The 22,856-nt window shown below is 42.6% G+C and overlaps 1 protein-coding gene across 1 annotated transcript in view; it reads left to right on the forward strand.

Annotated features, from left to right (window-relative positions):
• LOC144496129 (uncharacterized) overlaps positions 1–22,856 on the forward strand; it is a 287,585-nt gene that overhangs the window by 251,692 nt on the left and 13,037 nt on the right. The window contains exons 22-23 of the mRNA XM_078217113.1: positions 6,485–6,674; positions 15,664–15,817. Coding sequence (XP_078073239.1) covers positions 6,485–6,674; positions 15,664–15,817 — 344 coding nt within the window. The remainder of the gene's footprint in view (positions 1–6,484; positions 6,675–15,663; positions 15,818–22,856) is intronic.

Below are 22,856 nucleotides of genomic sequence, written 5' to 3' on the forward strand. Positions count from 1 at the left end.
GTTGGGGGAAATAAACAAGACATCTTGTACCTCAACTGCACTTGTTTTGTGTTGAAGATCCTAGGATCAGTGACTAAATTACTGATGGTAATGTGAATGATCATGACCACACGGGGCAGAGCAAATACATGAACAGGCAAATTGCACAGAGTGGATAGTGAGATAACATATATTCCAGAGGCGTGTAGTGAAGCTACTGGCAATTTTAAATATTGGTTGAATGTTCAGGATGATAGCTAGGAAGTAATGTCCATAGACTGGCAGAATGGGGTGAAAAGTTAGAGTAAGAAAGTGCAATGCAAATACTGATAGTGAGTCCAGAAGTGACCCTTGTGTCAGAAGTTGCTCATATACTGAAGAAAGATCCTCCAATCTGCAAGGGGACAATCTTATAATAGTAGTCCCAACAGACAAAAGTGCCAGTAGAGGTTTGGCACCTGAGTCAGCTGTCCCTTGATTCGAGTATGACGTCTGCTTGGTGTGGTGAGTTTCAGTCAGGGTCTTCAAGTGAATGAACAGGCAATTTTTGACCTATGTATCTTGAGTACCTGAGGCAGGATGTCCTACGAGGTATGAACCAGAATGCAGGATTTGCTTCCTTTCTTTCCTTTTCTGACACCACTTTGCCTCATCATTAAGATACTTGGACTCAAAGCGTGATGAAGCTTGATGGACATGTTGTCGCCATTTTGAATGGTTGGTAGCAAGCTCATCCCAGTCACTAACATCAATACCACTATGCTTCAAGAAATGTTTCAGACTGTCTTTGATTTTGATTTAGATTTATTTCTCTGCAAACAAGAGGTCATAGCTTTAATAGGTTCAGCAATGAAAAACAAAGGCCACAAAGAACCATCTCGGACCCTAAGGAGAAGTCCTCATGATCATGAAACTTTGGTGGCTGCCAATAAACGTGAGGACAAACTTAGAGGCAATATAGCAGGAGAGAGTTTGAAGCTTATTCTGAAGTACCTGTCAAGGGGCTTGTCATAGAATCATAGAATTTTACAGCACAGAAGGAAGCCATTCAGCCCATTATGACTGCACCAGCTCCGGAAAGAGTTTCCCAGCCCTATCTCCGTAGCCCTCTAAATTTATAACTTGCAAACATATATCCAGCTCTCCTTTGAAACCTCTTATGGAATTCACCTCCACCACTCTCACAATCAACGCATTCCAAATCCCAACAACTCTGAGTAAAGAAGTTTCTCTTCATCTCACTCATCGCTCTCTAGTTGACCATCTTGAAATTGTGCCCCGAGTCACTGACATGCCAACTAGTGGAAACAGAATATCCTTCCTTATCCCATCAAAATTGTTCATAATTTTGAACAGCTCAGTAAGGTCATCTCTTAATCTTCTCTACTCCAAGGAGAATAAGCCCAATTTCTCTCATCATTCCTTGCATCTAAAATTCCACATTCCTGGGATCATTCTGGTAAACCTCCTTTGTACTCTCTCCAGGGCTTTAACATCCTTCCTTTGAACCTGCCAGCTGATGACGGGCAGACGAATCAGCTCCCGACACATCAGGTGATTCGGAGAGATACTCGTTCATGAATAATTAAAGGGCATGGAATCGGGCAGGAGTTCACACCATTCCAGCCAGCAGGAACAACACTACCAGAATCATCCACTACTGCACTCAGACGATAAAACAGAGAATTACGTCCTATGCTTCTATTTATAAAGCCCAGTTTCTCAACCTGCCCTATCCTCAATGATTTGTGTCCTGATACCCCCAGACCTCTCCCCCCTTTAGAATTGTGCCTATGTTTTTCTTGCCTATATTTGTTTTCCTAAGAAAGTGTATCACCTCACACTTTTCCATATTTAAATTTCATCTACTAGGTTTCTGCCCATTCCACGAGCCTTTTGATCTTCTCTTCAAGTCTATCACTATCCTCCACACGGTTCATTATACTTCCAAGTTTTATGTCATCTGCAAATTTTTAAAATCTACCAGGTACACCCAACTCAAAGTCTTTAATGTATATATAGAAAAGTAGTGGTCCTAATACCAACTTCTGGAACACACCACTGTATACATTTTGAGAAATAATTGTTCACCACTACACTTCGTTACCTGTCACTCGGACACCTATGCTTCCCTAACTATCCCTTTTTATTCCATGGGCTTCAACTTTGCTGGCAAGCCTATTATGCAGCACATTGAGAGTCCGTAAAGGCAACACCAACTGCATTACCCTCCTGAACCCCCCTCTGATACCTCATCAAAAATAAATCTAGTTATTTAACTACTAATTTGTCTTATCAATCTGTACTAGCTTTCCTTAATTGACTTACACTTGTACACCTGATTGCCAATTTTGTTACAGATTATCATTTCTAAAAGCTTTCCCGCCAATGAGATTTCAAGTGGCTTATATCTGTTGGGTTTTCCTCACATGTGTTTTGAACAAGTATGTAAGATTTGTAATTCTCCAGTTCTCTGACACCATCCCAGTAATTAAGGAGGTCCAGAAGATAATGGCCAATGTCTTGACAATTTTCACCCTTACTTCCCTCAGCATCCTGGGATGTATCCTATCCAATCCTGGTGATTTATCAACCTTAATTACAGCCAACATTTTTTAATTATCTTCTCTTTATCAATATTTAGTCCACTCTGTATCTCAACCTCCTTCTGATTCACTATGGCACATGCAGCATCTTCTTGGTAAAAACAGATGCAAAGTGACCATTTAGAACCTCAGTTATGCCTTCTGCCTCCATACATAGACCCTCTTTTTAAACCCTTATTGCACCACCGCCCCCCCCTCCTCCCTTCCCCCCCTTATTCCCACTTTAGCATTGGACCTGTAAAATACTTTTGGATTCCCTGTAATGTTAACTGCCATTCTCTTCTCATTATCTCTCTCTTTGCCATTCATATTTCCTTTTCTCTACCTCTGTGAACTTTTCAACCTGGTTCTCACTTGTATTATCAAGCTAACACTTGCCACACACACCGTTTTTCTGCTCCCCTTACTCTCCATCTTTTGCATCTGGGAGTCTCTGGTTTTGTTCTACCTTTTCCCCATCATAGGAATGTACCTCAACAGTACCCCAGCCATTTCCTCTTTAAAGGCACCCCAATTGCTCTGTTACAATTTTGCCTGCTCGTCTTGCATTCCAATTTATGTAGGCCAGCTCCTTTCTAATCCTGCTGAAATTGGCTATACTCCAGCTAAATATTTTTACTCTAAATTGCAAACTGAACAATTTGTATTAGTAGTCGTGGCACAATGGTTAGCACTGCTGCTCCACAGTGCCAGGGACCTGGGTTTAATTTTGGCCTTGGGTGACTGTGTGGAGTTTGTACATTCTCCCTGTGTCTGCATGGATTTCCAATGGGTGCTCTGGTTTCCTTCCACAGTCCAAAGATTTGCAGGTTAGGTAGATTGGCCATGTTAAATTGCCCCTCAGTGTCCAAAAATGTGTAGGTTAGGTGGATTAGCCATGATAAATGTGCGGGGTTACAGGGATAGGGCAGAGGGGAGGGCTTGGGTGGAATGCTCTTACGGAGAGTTGGTGCAGACTCGATGGGCCAGAATGGGCCATTCTGCACTGTAGGGATTCTATGATGTGACAGTACAGGCCTTTGGATTACTAATCCAGTAAAATAATCATTTGCTACCATGCCCATATGCAAATAGCCTAATGTTTCAGGCATGTGCTCTGTGCAATTGTTCCATGGCAAATTTTAATATCTTGCATGTTTAAACCATCAACCTGTTCTCTGCATGTTCTTGCTATAGTTGTACAGTGATTAATAAGGATGAGCCAAAAGTATTTGCACTCAGTTAAATATTTGGCAATCCAAGTCATCTGTGTGATAACGTAAGGTAGAAATATAAACATTCCTGTTATTGCTGTCTCATATTGATCATGATGGCTGTGTACTCATTAGTTCTACGTTTTTCCCACAACAAAACAGTGCAAGTATTCTGAAGATATTTGTTTTGGTTTTCATTCAATTTCACATTTCTTGATTTACATATTAATTTCTGTTAACTAACTCTTACTCCAAGCTGCAAAGTTCTTGTGTCTTGTTGGGACATAAATTTCAGTTGAATCTAAGTTGAAATGAAGGTTGCAGCAAATTAAAAACTGACCCTTTTAGATGATATGTATGCTGCATTCGGGTAAACATTTAGTGCAGACTTTTTTATTTTCAGTAGTTAACAGAAATGTAATATGGAGCTTCATTGTTGTACTTCAATGTTTCTGCATGTGAGTAATATATTGTTGGTTTTGCTGTGATCCAGAAACATAGCGCCATCTATTGGTTTATTCCTGGTGCTAGTTATATGCAGTATTTTCTTCTTGGGTGAACCCTATCACTGAGGAAGCTCTAGACACCATAGAAAACCTGTTTATCTTGGCACAACCGGATATCGAATCCACAGTGGAAGAACTTAGCAAAGTAATTGACTCTCTTGCCTTGGGCTAAGCTCCAGATGCTGATACTGTACCTCCTGAAGTCATTAACCATGGGAAGCTGGCACTCCTGCATCATATGCACAAACTTCTCTGACTCTGCTGGAGGGAGGGGGCTGTGTCCAAGGGTATGCATCATGCAAAGGTTGTGACCCCCATACAAGAACAAGGGCAACCACAGTGATTACAACAACTATTGAGACATCTCCCTGCTCAGTATTGTGGGAAAAATATTTGCCCATATTGCCCTTGTCAGATTGCAAATCCTGACTGAACACATCTACCCCAATTTTGTTGTGGTTTCAGAACTGGAAGATCTACAAATGACATGACCTTCACAGTCTAGCAACTGCAAGAGAAATGTTATGAACAAAGGAAACCACTAGACATTCCCTTTATCAATAGCACTAAGGTATTTGATCATGTGAGCAGAGGAGGTTCATTTAAACTGCTGGACAATATTGGCTGCCCCCTGAAGCTGCTCCCCTCTTTTCATGACAACATGATGGGTAAGGTCAGCTATAAGTGGGCAACATCACAACCCTTTGAGATTACAGTGGAGTTAGTGGGTTTTGTTCTGGCACCAACACACTGGTATATTCCTTTCTTTGCTGCTGTCATATGCCTTCAGATTATTTACAAAAGGTGTCTACATCTCTATAAAGCTCGGCACAACATCGTGGGCCGAAGGGCCTGTTCTGTGCTGTACTGTTCTATAAGAACTGATGAAAAACTGTTCAGCCTAGCTTGCCTGAGGTCTAAGAGGTAAGTTGGTCAATGCTGATGATGCTGCATAAGCATGCTAAGATGCATGGAAAGATGACTGGAATGTCCCAGCTGATGGTTCACTCTGACATTCAAGCTGTATGAAAGGGCTGAGGCAGGCTGTAATGAAGTAGGGGGGAAAGCGGTGGTGCACTCCTCACAGTGCAGCATCATCAGCTGCAACCCCACGGCTCCTTGGCCCTCTGACTGAGGCACCATCAATACATGCCAGTCCTGTGGCCATGGCTACCCCTCGATCAAGATAGGTGGGGCAGCCTGTTGTCATGCTGGCACTGAGGTGACAAGGTTGACCACCAGGGCATCTCAGCTGGACCCGTACACACACACACACCCACAAGCAGCCTGCCTCGCTCTCATCCTCAGCAACAAGACGAGCAACCCATAAATGTGGCCGAGAGTAGAGGGAGACGGGTCAGTGGTTTCGCTTTGTGACTCACTTGAAAGGCCTTTGTTATGGATGTGATTAGTTCAAATGATTCAATGCAGTGAAATGAAGAAATGATTGGAGCTAAGCTTGTGTGATTCGAACAACTGGCTTTAAGTCACGTGAATGATGAGATGGTGGAACAGATGCATATGACTGTGTTACTTGAAATAGAACGGCAGTTAGAGACTTGTGTTCTTCTCAATGTGAGGAAGAGAGGAAACTCGACACTTCATGTAAGTCTTGAAATTGCTCCCATCCTCCAAGAAAAGTGTTTTCTGAGCTCCCTTGCTTCCAATACGAGGAGGCCCTCAGGAAAAATGTACCTAAATTATTGCTGTCCAAACATCTCTTCCATCCTGCTACTTTAAGGTCTCAACCGGACATGTGGGGGATGTTACAAGGCTGATTCACCCTGCTTTGCTACTTCCTCGTCCTCCAAGATAGTGTACCGCTCCCCCTTCATCAGGGTCCACACCTCCCAGGAGGCCCATGCCTGAGCAGTGCAGCAGACAACAACAATTTGAGAAATTGGGGGAGCATCTTGGAGAAAGCCCATCACCCCCTGACCAGTTGCCTACCAGTGGTCAAATCTTGCACATAAGTAACGACTACTTTGGTAGGAGTACCCATGGGAACTGTGCCAACCAGGCAACTAATGCTTTCAGGACAAAAGGGGAGAAAACAAGTGAAGAAAATAAAAGTAAATTTGGCTTCTATTTTTGTATTTGCATCCAGTATTAAAATCTTGAAATATTATTTCTATAATTAATAGGGATGTGTACAAGTTAAGTGATTTTAATATTAAAAAATATTAATATCTAATTGTAGCTCAAGAGCTTGCAAGTCGCGAGCAGAAACTCATTTTAATGGAGTCAAACTTACAAGCTACTGAGAAGCAGCTAAATGACCAAATAGCTGAAATAGTTCGTCAGGAGCAAAAGCAACAAAAACTACAAACTGAACTAGAAACACTGAAAGAGCACCTTGAAACTACAGAGGAAGAGGTGCACAAGTACAAGTGAGTTCCTGCTCCTTTACAACTATATTTCTGGTGTGTAGATTTTAATGCTACAAGGCTTTAATGTTTTCACCCAGTGGCAATTGTTTATTTTTCTCCTTGCCTTCATAGGCCCTATCAATCCCAAGTTAATTCAAAGTTGTGGCCTTCTTTGGTAAACTATTTGAAGTTTGGTTTGATATAACAACAACAGTGTGTATTTATATAGCGCCTTTAATGCAATAAAATCCTCCAAAGTGTTTCACAGGAGCATTATAAAGCAAACTTTGACGCTGAGCCACCTAAGGCTCCATTGGGGTGGATGGCCAAAAGCTTAATCAATGAAGTACATTTAAGAAGCACCTTAAAGAAGAAAAGAGAGGTAAACAGATTTAAACAAGGAATTCCAGAGCTTAAGACCTATGGTGGAGCAATTAAAATCCAGGATGCTTAAATGTGAGAAAATGTGAGGTCATCCATTTTGGTAGGAATAACAACAAAATGGACTGTTATTTAAATGGTAAAAAATTGTAGCATGCTACTGTGCAGAGGGACGTGGGTGTCTTTGTGCAAGAATCTCAAGGAGTTGGTTTGCAGGTGCAGCAGGTAATTAAGAAGCCAAATGGAATTTTGTCCATCGTTGCTGGAGGGATGGAGTTCAAAAACAGTGAGGTTATGTTGCAGCTGTATAAGGTGCTGGTGAGGCCACACCTGGAGTACTGTGTACAGTTCTGGTCTCCTTACTTGAGAAAGGATATACTGGCACAGGAGGGGGTGCAGAGGAGATTCACTAGGTTGATTCCGGAGTTGAGAGGGTTGGCTTATGAGGAGAGACTGAGTAGACTGGGGCTATACTCATTGGAATTCAGAACAATGAGGGGAGATCTTAGAGAAACATATTAGATTATGAAGGGAATAGATAAGATAGAAGCAGGGAAGTTGTTTCCACTATCAGGTGAAACTAGAACTAGGGGGCATAGCCTCAAAATAGGGGAAGCAGATTTAGGACTGAGTTGAGGAGGAACTTCTTCACACAAAGGGTTGTGAATCTGTAGAATTCCCTGCCCAGTGAAGCAGTTGAGGCTACCTCATTGAAAGTTTTTAAGGTCAGGATAGATAAATTTTTGAACAGTAAAGGAATTAAGGGTTATGGTGAGCGGGTGGGTAAGTGGAGCTGAGTCCACAAAAAGATCAGCCATGATCTTATTGAATGGCGGAGCAGGCTTGAGGGGCCAGGTGGCCTACTCCTGCTCCTAGTTCTTATGTTCTTATTAAGAGGCCAGAATTAGATGAGCTATTGGATAAAAGTATTGTAGGTAATTGGGGTAAACCTTTCAAACCATTCTGGAGCTATCTTAAAATACTAATTCCACAACCTATGTTTATATCTACCCGAGAGGTTGGGGACCTCTATTTAAGATTTTCATCCTTGTTCTCAAATACCTCCATGGCTGCACCCCTCCCAATCTCTGTGGCTTCATCAAGAGGAGGTCATGTCTGACAAATCTGTTGGAGTTCTTTGAGGAGGTAACAAGGAAGTTAGATAAAGGAGAACCAGTGGACGTGATTTATTTAGATTTCCAGAAGGCCTTTGACAAGGTGCTGCATAGGAGACTACTAAATAAGTTAAGAGTGCATGGTGTTAAGGGCAAGATCCTGGCATGGATAGAGGTTTGGCTGACTGGCAGAAGGCAGAGATTGGGGATAAAGGAGTCTTTTTCAGGATGGCAGCCAGTGACTAGTGGCATGCCTCAGGGGTCGGTGCTCAGACCACAACTTTTCACAACATACATTAATGATTTGGAAGAAGGAACTGAAGGCACTGTTGCTAAGTTTGCAGATGATAAGAACATAAGAAATAAGAAATAGGAGCAGGAGTAGGCCATCTAGCCCCTCGAGCCTGCCCCTCCATTCAATAAGATCATGGCTGATCTGATAGTGGTTTAGTTCCACTTACCCGCCCGCTCCCCATAACCCTTAATTCTCTTATTGATCAGAAATCTATCTACCTGTGACTTAAACATATTTAACGAGGTAGCCTCCACTGCTTCAATGGGCAGAGAATTCCAGAGATTCACTACCCTCTGAGAGAAGAAGTTCCTCCTCAACTCTGTCCTAAACTGGCTCCCACTTATTTTGAGGCTGAGTCCTCTAGTTCTTGTTTCCTTTCTAAGTGGAAAGAATCTCTCTGCCTCTACTCTGTCGAGCCCCTGCATTATCTTATATGTCTCTATAAAATCTCCCCTCAGCCTTCTAAACTCCAACGAGTACAGGCCAAATCTACTCAATCTCTCCTCATAAGCTAACCCCCCCCATCTCCGGTATCAACCTGGTGAGCCTTCTCTGTACTCCCTCCAAGGCCAATACATCCTTCCGCAAATAAGGGGACCAAAATTGCACACACTATTCCAGTTGCGGCCTCACCAGTACCTTGTACAATTGCAGCAAGACCTCCCTGCTTTTATACTCCATCCCCTTCGCGATAAAGGCCAACATTCTATTTGCCTTCTTGATCCATTTGCACCTGCAAACTGAGTTTTTGCAATTCATGCCCCACGTCCCTCTGCACAGTAGCATGTTGTAATTTTTCACTATTTAAATAATAGTCCATTTTACTATTATTCCTTCCAAAGTGGATAACCTCACACTTGTCAACGTTATACTCCATCTGCCAGATCCTCGCCCACTCACTTAGCCTATCCAAATCTCTCTGCAGACTTTCCGCATCCTCCACGCAATTCGCTTTCCCACTCATCTTTGTATCATCCGCAAACTTTGTTACCCTACACTCGGTCCCCTCCTCCAGATCGTCTATGTATATGGTAAACAGTTGAGGCCCCAGCACCGATCCCTGCGGCACGCCACTAGTCACCAACTGCCAACCAGAAAAGCACCCATTTATTCCAACTCTCTGATACAAAGGTATGTAGAGGGACAGGTAGTATTGAAGAAGTGGGGGGCTGCAGAAGGACTTGGACATGCTAGGAAAGTAGGCAAAGAAGTGGCAGAGGGAATACAATATGAAAATGTGTGAGGTTATGCACTTTGGAAGGAGGAATGGTAGCATAGACTATTTTCTAAATGGGAAAATGCTTAGGAAATCAGAAGAACAAAGAGACTTGGGAGTCATTGTTCAAGATTCTCTTAAGCTTGATGTACAAGTTCAGTCGGCAGTTAGGAAGGTAAATGCAATGCTGGCATTCATGTCGAGAGGGCTAGGATACAAGAGCAGGAATGTACTTCTGAGGCTGTGTAAGGCTCTGGTCAGACCACATTTGGAGTTTTGTGAGCAGTTTTAGACCCCATATCTAAGGAAGGATGTGCTGGCTTTGGAAAAGGTCCAGAGAAGGTTCACAAGAATGATCCCTGCAATGAAGAGCTTGTCATATGAGAAACGATTGAGGACTCTGGGTCTGTACTTGCTGGAATTTAGAAGGATGAGGGGGGAATCTTATTGAACCTTACAGGATACTGCGAGGCCTGGATAGAGTGGACGTGGAGATTATGTTTCCACTAGTAGGAAAAGCTAGAACCAGAGGGCACAACCTCAGGCTAAAGGGACGATCCTTTAAAACAGAAATGAGGAGGAATTTCTTCATCCAGAGAGTGGTGAATCTGTGGAACTCTTTGCCGCAGAAGGCTGTGGAGGCCAGGTCATTGACTGTTTTAAGACAGAGATAGATAGGTTCTTGATTAATAAGGGGATCAGGGGTTATGGGGAAAAGGGCTATGAGGATGAGAAAAATATCAGCCATGATTGAATGGCGGAGCAGACTCGATGGGCCAAGTGGCCTAATTCTGCTCCCATGTCTCATGGTCTTAATGTTTTGCTAGAGTCATTAGACGAGACCCCTTTAAAAGGAAAACTGTAATATAGCGAAAACAGGTTGCATTTAGGGCATGATATAAAAATAATGTTTCAGTTCATTTTATAAATGAATAATGAGCGTTGGAAAGAGCTACGGAGGAAAAGACCAAAGAGATGACCAAAAGCTAGCTCAGAAAGAGATTTTTCAGTTGTTTTCTGAAAGAAGAGAAATAAATAACCCAAGAGAGCAGCGAAGGAAGGAAGGAAACTGAAGGATCATAGTTTTTGGGTCAATTGATGACCAAAGCATTGAAAAGATTTCAGCAAAGGAAGGACTGAGGCATATCCCAAAGGCAAACAATACTGCAAAAATTGCTAAACTTTGCCTCGGATTTAAGATTTTCAACCTTGTTCTCAAATACCCCCATGGCCACACCTCTCCCAATCCCTGTAATCTACAACTCCACAACCCTCCAAGATATTTGCAATGTAATTCTTGCCTTTTGAGAATCCCAGAATGTACTATTGATGGATGTACCTTCGGTTTAACAGCAGTCAGTTGATGGAGCGTATATTCACAGTCAGGCTGAGCAGTGAGAAAGCCAACCAGGGGACTGGGTCAGCCAGTGGGAGGGTCAGGAAGAATGATCAGCAGCGAGCCGGGGGGGGGTTGGGATGTGGGGTGGTTGTGGTCAGGGAGCAGAGGAAGCAAGGAGCAGAAGAGGTAACAAGCAGGAGAGGTGGTGAGCAGAGAGAGTTAGCACATTTATTCTACCTTTTTTCGTTTATTTTATTTTAAGAGTTATTTCATTTACAAATATAGTAATTTAGAAATTTACAGTATTTAAACTTATAATGTGTAGTGTGTTCATGCTTTGTTTCTGACAGGAAAGGTCCTACTAAAGCTTTTACATTGGTTGTAATAGGAAAATATGATTCGCTCCAGCACTGTATTAGTTACAGTTTACCAACCTGACAATGACCCATTTATTTTGACTTTGTTTCCTGTTAGTTATTCAATCCTCTATCCATGTTCTCACCCCTAAATGCAATGAACTGTTATTTGTGAAGCAACTTTTTATGTGTCAATTAATGAATGCCTTTGACATCCAAATGCACTACATCTACTGATTTCCCTTTATCCACACTGCATTCTAATAATTTTGTCAGATACAATTGCCCTTTCATGTTGATTTTTTCTGATGGTATTATTATTTTTCTATACATCCTGCTATTACCTCCTTAATAACGGATTCTAGCATTTTTCCAATGACAGATGTTTAACTAACTGGCCTATTGTTTCCTACTTTGTGTCTCCCTTCCTTTCTTGAATAATGGAGCTACATTTGCAGTTTTCCAATCTGTTGGGACCTTTCCAGAATCTAGGGAATTTTGGACAATGACAGCAAATCAAATACTAGAAGGGATTTAAACATTTTAAATGGGCTTTCATAAAATGGAGGCTTTTTCAATATAATGACAACTATAATTGATATTTAGACATTTATTTTATCTCGGTGTGGCTCCTGAGGCTGGTCTATGGTGGATACTGGATAAAATGGCATGGAGGGTATAAAGGCAAAGTGTTGAGGGGCATGAGTTGGCATTAAGTTGGACTGGTAACTAAGGGACCATGGGGATGGGTGGGGATCAGGGATTGGCATGAGTTGGTATTAAGTTGCCATTGAGGCTGTGAGGGCCATGGGGTGGGTGGCATGGGGGCATGGGAAGTGGGTAATGGGGTGAAGGATAGAGAGCTTAAAATTCAACAAATCCACTGGAGAAGATCCCAGAGAAACAAGACAGGCCTTTTGAACAGCCCACTTTGACACTCAGCAACCTCAGAGGCTGCCTCTAATCTGTGTTCATGGTCAGTGGACCCAACTTCATCCCGTGCCCACCCGTTGGATGGAAAATTGCATCAAGTTTGATGAGCCAGAGAATTTCTTGACTCACTCCACTCACCTTGAGAGAGACGATCCTCCCCGATGTGTTTGTTCTTGATCTGGATGAAATTTACTACAACAGGCAGATTTAAACTTTAGTTTTTGAATGTTTTAACTTTTAAATTGTAGGAACTAACTCCTAAACGCCCAAAATTCCATCCATAAATTATAGTATGCAGGGCTGGGCTTTAAACAGACTAATCCTTTCTGATACAAGAATAAAATACTGCAGGTGCTGGAACTCAGAAATAAAGACAGCGGGCCTGATTGTACCATCACGTTGCGTTTCCGGGCGCGAAAACTTGGTAAAAGTGGGCATGAGGTGAGTAGCGTGATCCACGCCCGCCTCCATGACAGTTCCCCCTTTACCAAGGCCCGAAAATCGGGATCACGCCCGAAATGAATGCGATGGCCATTTAAATGCATTTGCATGCATTTAAATTGACTTAATGGGCTGCATGTCCAACGTTATCGGCACTTCCCCCTTTACAACCGTGTTTGCCCATTGGAACAGAGATGCTCCATAAAAGTCCAATTTGGGCACTCCATTAGTGAGGAGGTAAGTGCCTAACGTCTGACGGTTCTCTGCTTGATATCGGCAGGGGGGAGTGAGTCTGCTGCCACTCTGCCTGAGATCAGTGGTGGGGGGGAGGGGATTCGCTGCCACTCTGCCTGTGATCAGTGCGGGGGAAGGGGGGTCCACTGCCACTCTGTCTGTGATCAGTGCGGGGGAAGGGGGTCCACTGCCACTCTGCCTGTGATCAGTGGGGGGAAGGGGGTCTGCTGCCACTCTGCCTGTGATCAGTGGGGGGGAAGGGGGTCTGCTGCCACTCTGCCTGTGATCAGTGGGGGGGAAGGGGGTCTGCTGCCACTCTGCCTGTGATCAGTGCGGGGGAAGGGGGGTCCACTGCCACTCTGCCTGAGAGTTTAAATAGATAGTCCCAAGCAGTCATTTTACTGAAATTTATTCGAGTTGAGAGTTCAAGGTTCAGATGGGTGATCGGAAGGGGAGGAGGGGCCCGTGATCGGACCGGGTGGCAGGGGTGTGGGGGAATGAGGGGGTCAGTAATATTGTGGGGGTGGGCCAATGTTTGTGGGGGTCTATGGGAGGCATTATCCGGCCCAGGAGGGATGTGGCAGGGGAGTAACATTCTATGATTTTTTTTGCGCATGCGCTGTTGGAGGCACCGATCAGAGCTACAGGATTTTGGGCGCGTTAAGCCCCACCCACAGGCTTCTGCAGCACGATTCGGACTCGCAGATGTTTTTGCAGGCAGAGTGCATTTGGGGGTGCCTCAGAACGGGTCTAAAAGTCGGATCTGAAACACTCCCAGTTTCAGGTCTGTCCAGCACTTAGAATCAAAATGGTAAAATAGGGCCCAGCATGTGTTGGAAATATTCAGCAGGTCTGGCAGTATCTGTGGAGGGAGAGTTAACATTTCAGGTTGATGTCTTTTCTTCAGAACTGGAATTAATCAATTCTGATTCCTCCTTTCTTGACCTAAGGTTAATACTGTAAGCAATTTCCTTACTTTTTGTAATAATGCACAATAAATTAACAATATCGTAAAGAAAATTATTTTCTCCTAAGAAGGAAGAAAAAGAGCTTTAATATCGTAAAATAAGAAGTCTGATATAATTGTCCTGCCTTCTTTTACTTCTCCCCTCTCAGGTACTCTACCAGCCCAATTCCCTCCCCCAACTCTTTAATACTCCTTGACCCTTGCCACTCTCCCAGATTTGACTCCCTCATAGATAAGCCAAAACTTTCTTCTATGCCCCTTTTAGCATCCTCCAAAATTTGTATCAAGGCATTTAGCATTGGCTCATTGCAAGCAGCAACTCCAATTGCATCATCCCATTCTCTTGCTCAGCTTCCCATCCAGGGTGTCCACTGAGGGCTAGTCTCACCAATCTCCTTCCCATCCTACTTAACCCTCTCACTACTGCCATTCTGGATTTTACCAGTAAATCAGCTTTCATCACCACTCTACATATTTTGCTTTTGAACAAGGCCCTGACCATCCATTAACTTATTGTGGATGATTGCATTGACATTTCCCTTAAGGGAGACCTGGCTGAGGGGCATTGACATCTTCTCCTTGAATGATCCCCCACTGCTTTGTTACATCTTACACCACTCACCTCGGCTCTTATCACCTGATCACAACCCCCTACTCCTCTGGCACCTTCTCTTCCTTTGAGCATCTTGTTCCACCCCTCTAACCTCTCTCTTTCAAAAATGTAATTTTCTACCTCCTGCCCAGGTACAATAAAAATGTTATCACTGAGATATCTGGAGGTACAGATCACAGATAGCAAAGGGAAATGTTTTAAATGTGATGGCCCTTGGTGGAGCATATGTATAATATCAGTGACTCAATACATTATTAAATTTGAAATATTTTTTAAAACTATAAAACAACTCTAGCTGTGTCTTAACATTGAAAGCTTGGTGGCTAAGAGGAAGGGTGGATAAGAAGCAATGGGTGAGGAAAGAGCACTGGATTAAGTTGGGAAAAGAATAGGGAAGTGAAACTTTGTAAGTATGAGGGTATGAGTGAGAGAAAAGGAAAGTGGTGAAGAGAAAAGTATAGAAATAATAGAGTGCAAGTAGGATTTAACCTGTGGAAATAATGGGAAAGGGAGAGAGAGATGGACTGCTTTTTCTGTTTAACTTAACTTCTACATCTTATAATTCATTATGTTATACTGTCAGAATCAGTTCTAACCAATTTAGGGTTTACTAGCTCTGGTTGAGAACATTGTTACAGAACCTTTCTGGACTGTATTGACTGTCTGGACGGGACATTCAACTTCAGAGGCTAAAGGGGCAATTTGGTGGTATCAGATCGGCCACGTGTTCTGCATTCTGCTTAATTTTCCTTTCTAGGCCTGTATGGGAGGAAAGGATTCAAGATATGGAGCATTAAGGCAAGTGGTAGCTCAATCAAATAAATATGCTAAAAAGCAGCCTTCATCTGAATAGAAATGGTACCAATGCCATTCAAATAGAGTAAATTGAGTGGACATGGATTTAATGAAATTAGATTTGAATTTCTCTCGTAAACTATGTGCACGGATTTGATGAGATGAATAGTCTTCTTATGCGCTATAAACATCTATGTGTTAATCAGTACCATCCTTCTAATTGTGCTTATGCTTTCCTAGAACCCTGCAGTTGCCATCAGAAAATCTAATTACACTTCAGTATTTTTGCTTGTGTAGGAAATATTTATGTTTGTTATTTACCCAGACAAATTGAAGAGGAGCTGAGAAATGAACTGAATTTGAAGAAACAGCAGCAGCAACAGAATTTCCAGGAAATCCTGAAGCATCAACATGATAATCAGAAGACAGAGTTGGAACTGACCATTGTTAAAGATCAGGTCCAAACTCTGCAACATCAGGTACAAAATTCTCAAATGTTTGCCTTCCAAAGAAAACAAATCCATACAAGTAAAGACATGTTTATTTCTTCAGACCTAACCTACAATCACACTTGTGGGAAGAGTAACAGAGTTAACATTTTGAGTTCAATATGACTTCTTCTGAACTTTTTATTGTAATGTGGGTTTGGTGATTAAGTCATTATTTTTTCTCTGTAGCTATTTAGAAACTAAAAATTCAAATCAATACATTGATTCAACCAATTAGAGGAGAGGTTATTACAAATTATATCAATCCCATAATATGCAAGCTAAATGATGAGTCATAAAATTTATCGGCTAGTCGGTTTGCTTTGATTGTGGGTTAATTTCTGAATTCCATAATAGGGACTGAAATTAGTAAACTCTGAGAACAGCATGAACTAAGCAGTTCAGCCAGCATGGTACTGTGAAGGACTAATGGGAGTTGTGCTTGACTAATGGGAGTTTTGTGATCTTGGCTTAAGTATCTGATCGATGCACTTGACACTTTCACCGCCCATCCCACTATGGTTCACCAGAAGGGAGATGTCCTTTACTATTACTGTAAATGGAACCTGCCCAGGCAACACTTCACATTGTAAAAACATTGGGAAATATGACAAAGTAGTCCAGCAGAGGATCTGCCCCCTCCTTTTCTCCAAAAAGGAAATATTTGAAATTAGGTATCAAGAAATTATATCAAAGTTTGCTGATGATACTGAATTTGAAAAATAATAAATTGAGGAAGAAAGATAGATTTCAGGTTATGAGGTAGGTTAGCATATTGGAGGATAGATGGTAGATACATGAGGTGTATGACCACATTTGGAAAATTTGCAGAGAAGGGGATTTTGCCATAAATTGTTCTTAACAATGTAAAAGAGAGAAGTGTGTCTGTAGATACATAAATCTTTAAAGTGCAGATTGAACAAACAATAAAAAGGCAAATAGAGTTCTGGGTTTTATGCATGTGGCATTGAATATAATTATCAAAGGTGATATTTAATTTTCACAAAACATTGGTTAAAATATAGTTGCTGCATGTGTCGCTCTGAGCCCCCCATACTATAGAAAGGATATTACATGTATAGAATGAATGCAATGAAAATTCACAATGTGGAGATGCCGGCGTTGGACTGGGGTAAACACAGTAAGAAGTTTAACAACACCAGGTTAAAGTCCAACAGGTTTATTTGGTAGCAAAAGCCACACAAGCTTTCGGAGCTGCAAGCCCCTTCTTCAGGTGAGTGGGAATTCTGTTCACAAACAGAGCATATAAAGACACAAACTCAATTTACATGAATAATGGTTGGAATGCGAATACTTACAACTAATCAAGTCTTTAAGAAACAAAACAATGTGAGTGGAGAGAGCATCAAGACAGGCTAAAAAGATGTGTATTGTCTCCAGACAAGACAGCCAGTGAAACTCTGTGGGGGTTACAAATAGTGTGACATGAACCCGATATCCCGGTTGAGGCCGTCCTCGTGTGTGCGGAACTTGGCTATCAGTTTCTGCTCAGCGACTCTGCGCCGTCGTGTGTCGCGAAGGCCGCCTTGGAGAACGCTTACCCGAATATCAGAGGCCGAATGCCCGTGACTTGTTGATGTCATCATAGAGTTGTTTCAGTGATTGTTCACCATGAGTCCAAAGGAAGAAAATGTCATCGATGTCCCGAGGCATGGTACTTTGGGGAAACTATGCAGACGCTGCGACAACGGATGAATGAACACCGCTCGACAATCACCAGGCAAGACTGTTCTCTTCCTGTTGGGGAGCACTTCAGCGGTCACGGGCATTCGGCCTCTGATATTCGGGTAAGCGTTCTCCAAGGCGGCCTTCGCGACACACGACGGCGCAGAGTCGCTGAGCAGAAACTGATAGCCAAGTTCCGCACACACGAGGACGGCCTCAACCGGGATATCGGGTTCATGTCACACTATTTGTAACCCCCACAGAGTTTCACTGGCTGTCTTGTCTGGAGACAATACACATCTTTTTAGCCTGTCTTGATGCTCTCTCCACTCACATTGTTTTGTTTCTTAAAGACTTGATTAGTTGTAAGTATTCGCATTCCAACCATTATTCATGTAAATTGAGTTTGTGTCTTTATATGCTCTGTTTGTGAACAGAATTCCCACTCACCTGAAGAAGGGGCTTGCAGCTCCGAAAGCTTGTGTGGCTTTTGCTACCAAATAAACCTGTTGGACTTTAACCTGGTGTTGTTAAACTTCTTACTATGAAAATTCACTGCAGGAATGATAATTATAGTTCTAAAATTCATTATGACCCTTTGGAATAGTGACAATTAAATATGGATTATTATGGAAGTGGAAATAGATGACCTTAGTGGTGGTGTGGATATGTGGTCAAATATGATACTGAGGTTGGGAACAGTCTAGTTTAGTCTCAAATAATTGCCAAGGTAAGGGATGGAGTTGCTAGCTAGGGAATTGTGTTTGGAGTATAGTATACACCATCATATCGCAAAGAAAATGATAATGTATTATACAAAAAAACTACAGTGTATGGATTTAAAAGATTCTCCAACTGTCCATTTACTGGTAACAACCTTGTGGATAATTTTTGCTAAGTGTCATTTCCCCTTAGCTATCAATTATCCTAAACTAAGTGCTATTGTCATTTGACTAGTAGTCCAGAGATCCAGGGTAATGTTTTGGGGACACGAGTTCAAATGCCACCACGGCAGATAGTGAAATTTGAAATCAATAAAAATCTGGGGTCTAAAAGTCTAATGATGATAAAACCATCGCAGATTGTCATATAAATCCATCTGGTTTACTCATGTCCTTCAGGGGAGGAGGTCTGGCCTACCAGTGACTCCAAATCCACGGCAATGGCTTATCAGGGCAGTTAGGGATGGGCAATAAATACTGGCCCAGCCAGCGATGCCAACATCCAACGAATAAAAACAAAAATCCATCAATATTCATCTGGACCACTGGAAGGTCTGTGCATGATGTTATGGAAGGTGCCATGGTGCCTTAATTCTACGCCATGCAGTCACATCTTTGTACATTGAAATAGAGTGAGTGAATGTAAAGGCTACCGTATAAAGGAATGGCTGGTAACAGCTGTGAGCAGCCCTACTATTACCAAAGAAAAAATACCACCATAGCCAAGGGCACTTAAGTTTGCTGAAGATGCAATTTAACTGTCTGGACAAATCTGAGGTGCCTTTTGGTATGTACCAGCAAGAGTCTCCAGAATGATAGTGACTTGTGGTACCTTGCACAACACGGTGTTGTGGAGAAGAATGTACCTGCAGGTGGAGGAAGGTCAGGACCACTTTGTATCCTCAGGGGAGAAGAGGCAAGATTAGGAGGAGTTTGAAGTGTCCAGGTACTTGCAGGCACTCACCTCGCTAGCTGAGAAAATGGCGGTGGGATTATTCAGGCATTATTCAGATAATTTGTGTGGAATATGTTCTACAACTTTGCTGAACCCACTTCCTACTGCACCCAAAATAAATCATTCCCAGAAATCCCTTGTCTTCCATACTACTCCCCTCAAGGCTAATGTCTTTTTGGAAGGCTGGAGACAACATTGGAGATGACTGTAGAATGAAAATATGAAAAAAATGTGCATAATTCATTCACATTTTATAATATATTAACACACTGGCAATTTTATTATCACCCAAGTGAATTCCTTTGTGCAACTAAAATGAGTTTCCCTTTTTCTATTACTTCTTCGTTGGTGGCTTCAGCAAAGAAAGAGACACTCTGCTCTAACAGCTGAGATATCCATGTCAGATGTCCTCTGGATTTTGGGGTTGATGAGAACCCAACGAATGCCCTATCTGTAATTGTGTGCAGACTTCATCATTGGGATAGGAGGCATCATGTGGAGCGCAGTCTGATGGGTGAAAGAGAAGAAGGAACAAGAAGTAGGGCAGCCTTTGCGCAGAGACACTGCTCCTGTATTTCCATCTTTTCCCAATTTTCTTCTCATGGCTCACCCACACTTCCCTGTTTGCCAAGAGATGGAGAGCAGTTCATTGCAGCATGGTTCCCAATGGCCAATTTGAGGTTTTCCTCCATTCTGTTTAAAATGGTAGATTGAGTATGCAGTTTATTGGTCAGGGTCAGCATGCACTCAGTTACCTGCTACATTTGATGTCCTAAGCAGATGGCCGCTCTTTCCATGGAGGTGGAGATCAGCATAAAGTCCTGAGCTGTCATGGCACTTGCATTTGAGATATACTCCTCCAATCTCTCTCCAAAAATGTGCAATGCCTCTGGAAATGCTGATAAAACTTCACTTTTTTTATTGCTGCTCCGGAATAGTCCCCTGTGAAAAAGCCCCTAGGCTTAGCTTCAGAATGCAGCTGAGCAGAGCTAGGCGTGTCCTGCTTCCTTCAATGGGAACTTCTACTGTTGTCTCTACCTCTGACATCCGCTCCTGCTGACTTAGAAGAAAGAAAAAAGAAAAGTACAGCACAGGAACAGGCCTTCGGCCCTCCAAGCCTGTGCCGATCATAATGCCCTAACTAAACTAAAACAAAAATCCTTCTGCCCTTACTCAGTCTGTATCCTTCTAGTCCCTCCCTATTCATGTACCCATCCAGATGCCTCTTAAATGTTGCGAATGTGCTTGCTTCCTTTGGCAGCGCGTTCCAGGCACCCACCACTCTGCGTGAAAAACTTCCCCTGCACATCTCCCTTAAACTTTCCCCCTCTCACCCTGAACCTGTGCCCCCTTGTAATTGACACTTCCACCCTTGGAAAAACCCTCTCAGTATCCAGTCTGTTTATGCCTCTCATAATTTTGTAGACCTCTATCAGGTCTCTCCTCAGTCTCCATCTTTCCAGTGTTCTTCATCAGACACACCTCGCTGGGTGTGTCTGAGCTGGTAGAGGGTGAAAATATTTTGTGTAACAGTACTTTCTCAGAGTGTAAAACCTCCTCTGAAGATTTCTTGGACTCTTCCCTTTCCAGCTTCTACGTCACACTTTAAGCTTTTCGACAATGGAAGATACAAATAAGAACTGACCTGGGGAAATGCTTCAAGTTCACCATTATGCAGATATTCCCATTTGTGTACATGATGACAGCAAATCGGCATTAGTGATTGGTTAACTAATTAAATTAAATTTATCAAACTGAGGGACAAAGTAAAAGGGGTCATAAAGGGGAACTGTCCAAAACAAAAACAAATCACAAATGAAACTTATAACATTAAACCAAAAGGCAATTTAAAATGGCTAATTGATCTGCCTAACCATTCTTATTGGCCCTGGAGTGATTTTAGAATGGGCTCAATCTTTGATCACCCCTAAGTGTTGCTGCCTCCTCTCAATCTTTGCCAGAATCGACAAGATCAGCCTGCCAAAGGCAGCATCTTGCCTTCCAGGGAGGTATATACTGCATGCAAAGTTATTTTTTACTATAATCCCAGAGGATTGGAGAATAGCCAATGTTGTTCCTTTGTTTAAGAAGGGTAGCAAGGAAAATCCAGGTAATTACAGGCCGGAGAGCCTTACGTCAGTGGTAGGGAAATTATTGGAGAGGATATTTCGAGACAGGATTTACTCCGACTTGGAAATAAGTGGACGTATTAGCAAGGGGCAACATGGTTTTGTGAACGGGAGGTGTGTCTCACTAACTTGGTCGAGTTTTTCGAGGAAGTGACGAAGATGATTGATGAGGGTAGAACAGTGGATTTGTCTACATGGATTTCAGTAAGGCTTTTGACAAGGTCCCTCATGGCAGACTGGTACAGAAGGTAAAGTTGCACGGGATCAGAAGTGAGCTGGCAAGATGGATACACAACTGGCTTGGTCATAGAAGACAGAGGGTAGCAGTGGAAGGGTGTGTTTCTGAATGGAGGGCTGTGACAAGTGTCGTTCCTCAGGGATCAGTGCTGGGACCTTTGCTGTTTATATATATAAAAATGATTTGGAAGAAAATGTAACTGGTTTGATTAGTAAATTTGCAGACGACACAAAGGTTGGTGGAATTGCAGATAGCAATGAGGACCATCAGAGGATACAGATCGATTGGAGACTTGGGCGGAGAGATGGCAGATGGAGTTTAATCCAGACAAATGTGAGGTGTAATGCATTTTGGGAGGTCTAATACAGGTGGGAAATATACAGTAAATGGCAGAACCCTTATGAGTATTGATAGGCAGAAGGATCTGGATGTACAGGTACACAGGTCACTGAAAGTGGCAACACAGGTGGAGAAGGTCATCAAGAAGGCATACGGCATTCTTGCCTTCATAGGCTGGGGCATTGAGTTTAAAAATTGACAAGTCATGTTGCAGCTTTGTAGAACCTTAGTTAGGCTGCACTTCTAATATAGTGTTCAATTCTGTTCTCCACACTTCCAGAATGATGTGGAGGCTTTGGAGAGGGTACAGAAAAGATTTACCAGGATGTTGCCTGGGATGGAGGGCATTAGCTATGAGGAGAGGTTGAAGAAATTTGGTTTGTTCTCACTGGAATGACGGAGGTTAAGGTGCGACCTGATAGAAGTCTACAAGATTATGAGGGGCATGGACAGAGTGGATAGTCAGAAGCTTTTTCCCAGGATGGAAGAGTCAATTCCTGGGGGGGGGGCATAGATTTAAGTTGTGAGGGGCAAGGTTTAAAGGAGATGTACGAGGCAAGTTTTTTTTAAAACACAGAGGGCGGTGGGTGCCTGGAACTCTCTGCCAGGGGAGGTAGTGGAAGCAGATACGATAGTGACTTTCAAGGGGCGTCTTGACAAATACATAAATAGGATGGGAATAGTGGGATATGGTCCCCGGAAGGGTAAGGGGTTTTAGTTCAGTCAGGCAGCATGGTTGGTGCAGGTTTGGAGGGCTGAAGGGCCTGTCCCTGTGCTGTAATTTTCTTTGTTCTTTATAAAAACCTGAGGATCTGTGGATGGGTAAACTGCAATCTCAGATCTTAGATATGCTGGAATGAATTAAGAAGACAGTGCTTTGTAAATTTAAAACAAGATTATACATTTTTAATTTAAACTGCATAAAGAAATAGCACTTTTTCCATAATCCAAAAAGTGCTTT

The sequence above is a fragment of the Mustelus asterias genome, chromosome 7 (assembly GCF_964213995.1).
Source record: "Mustelus asterias chromosome 7, sMusAst1.hap1.1, whole genome shotgun sequence".
NCBI classification, from domain to species: Eukaryota; Metazoa; Chordata; class Chondrichthyes; order Carcharhiniformes; family Triakidae; genus Mustelus; species Mustelus asterias.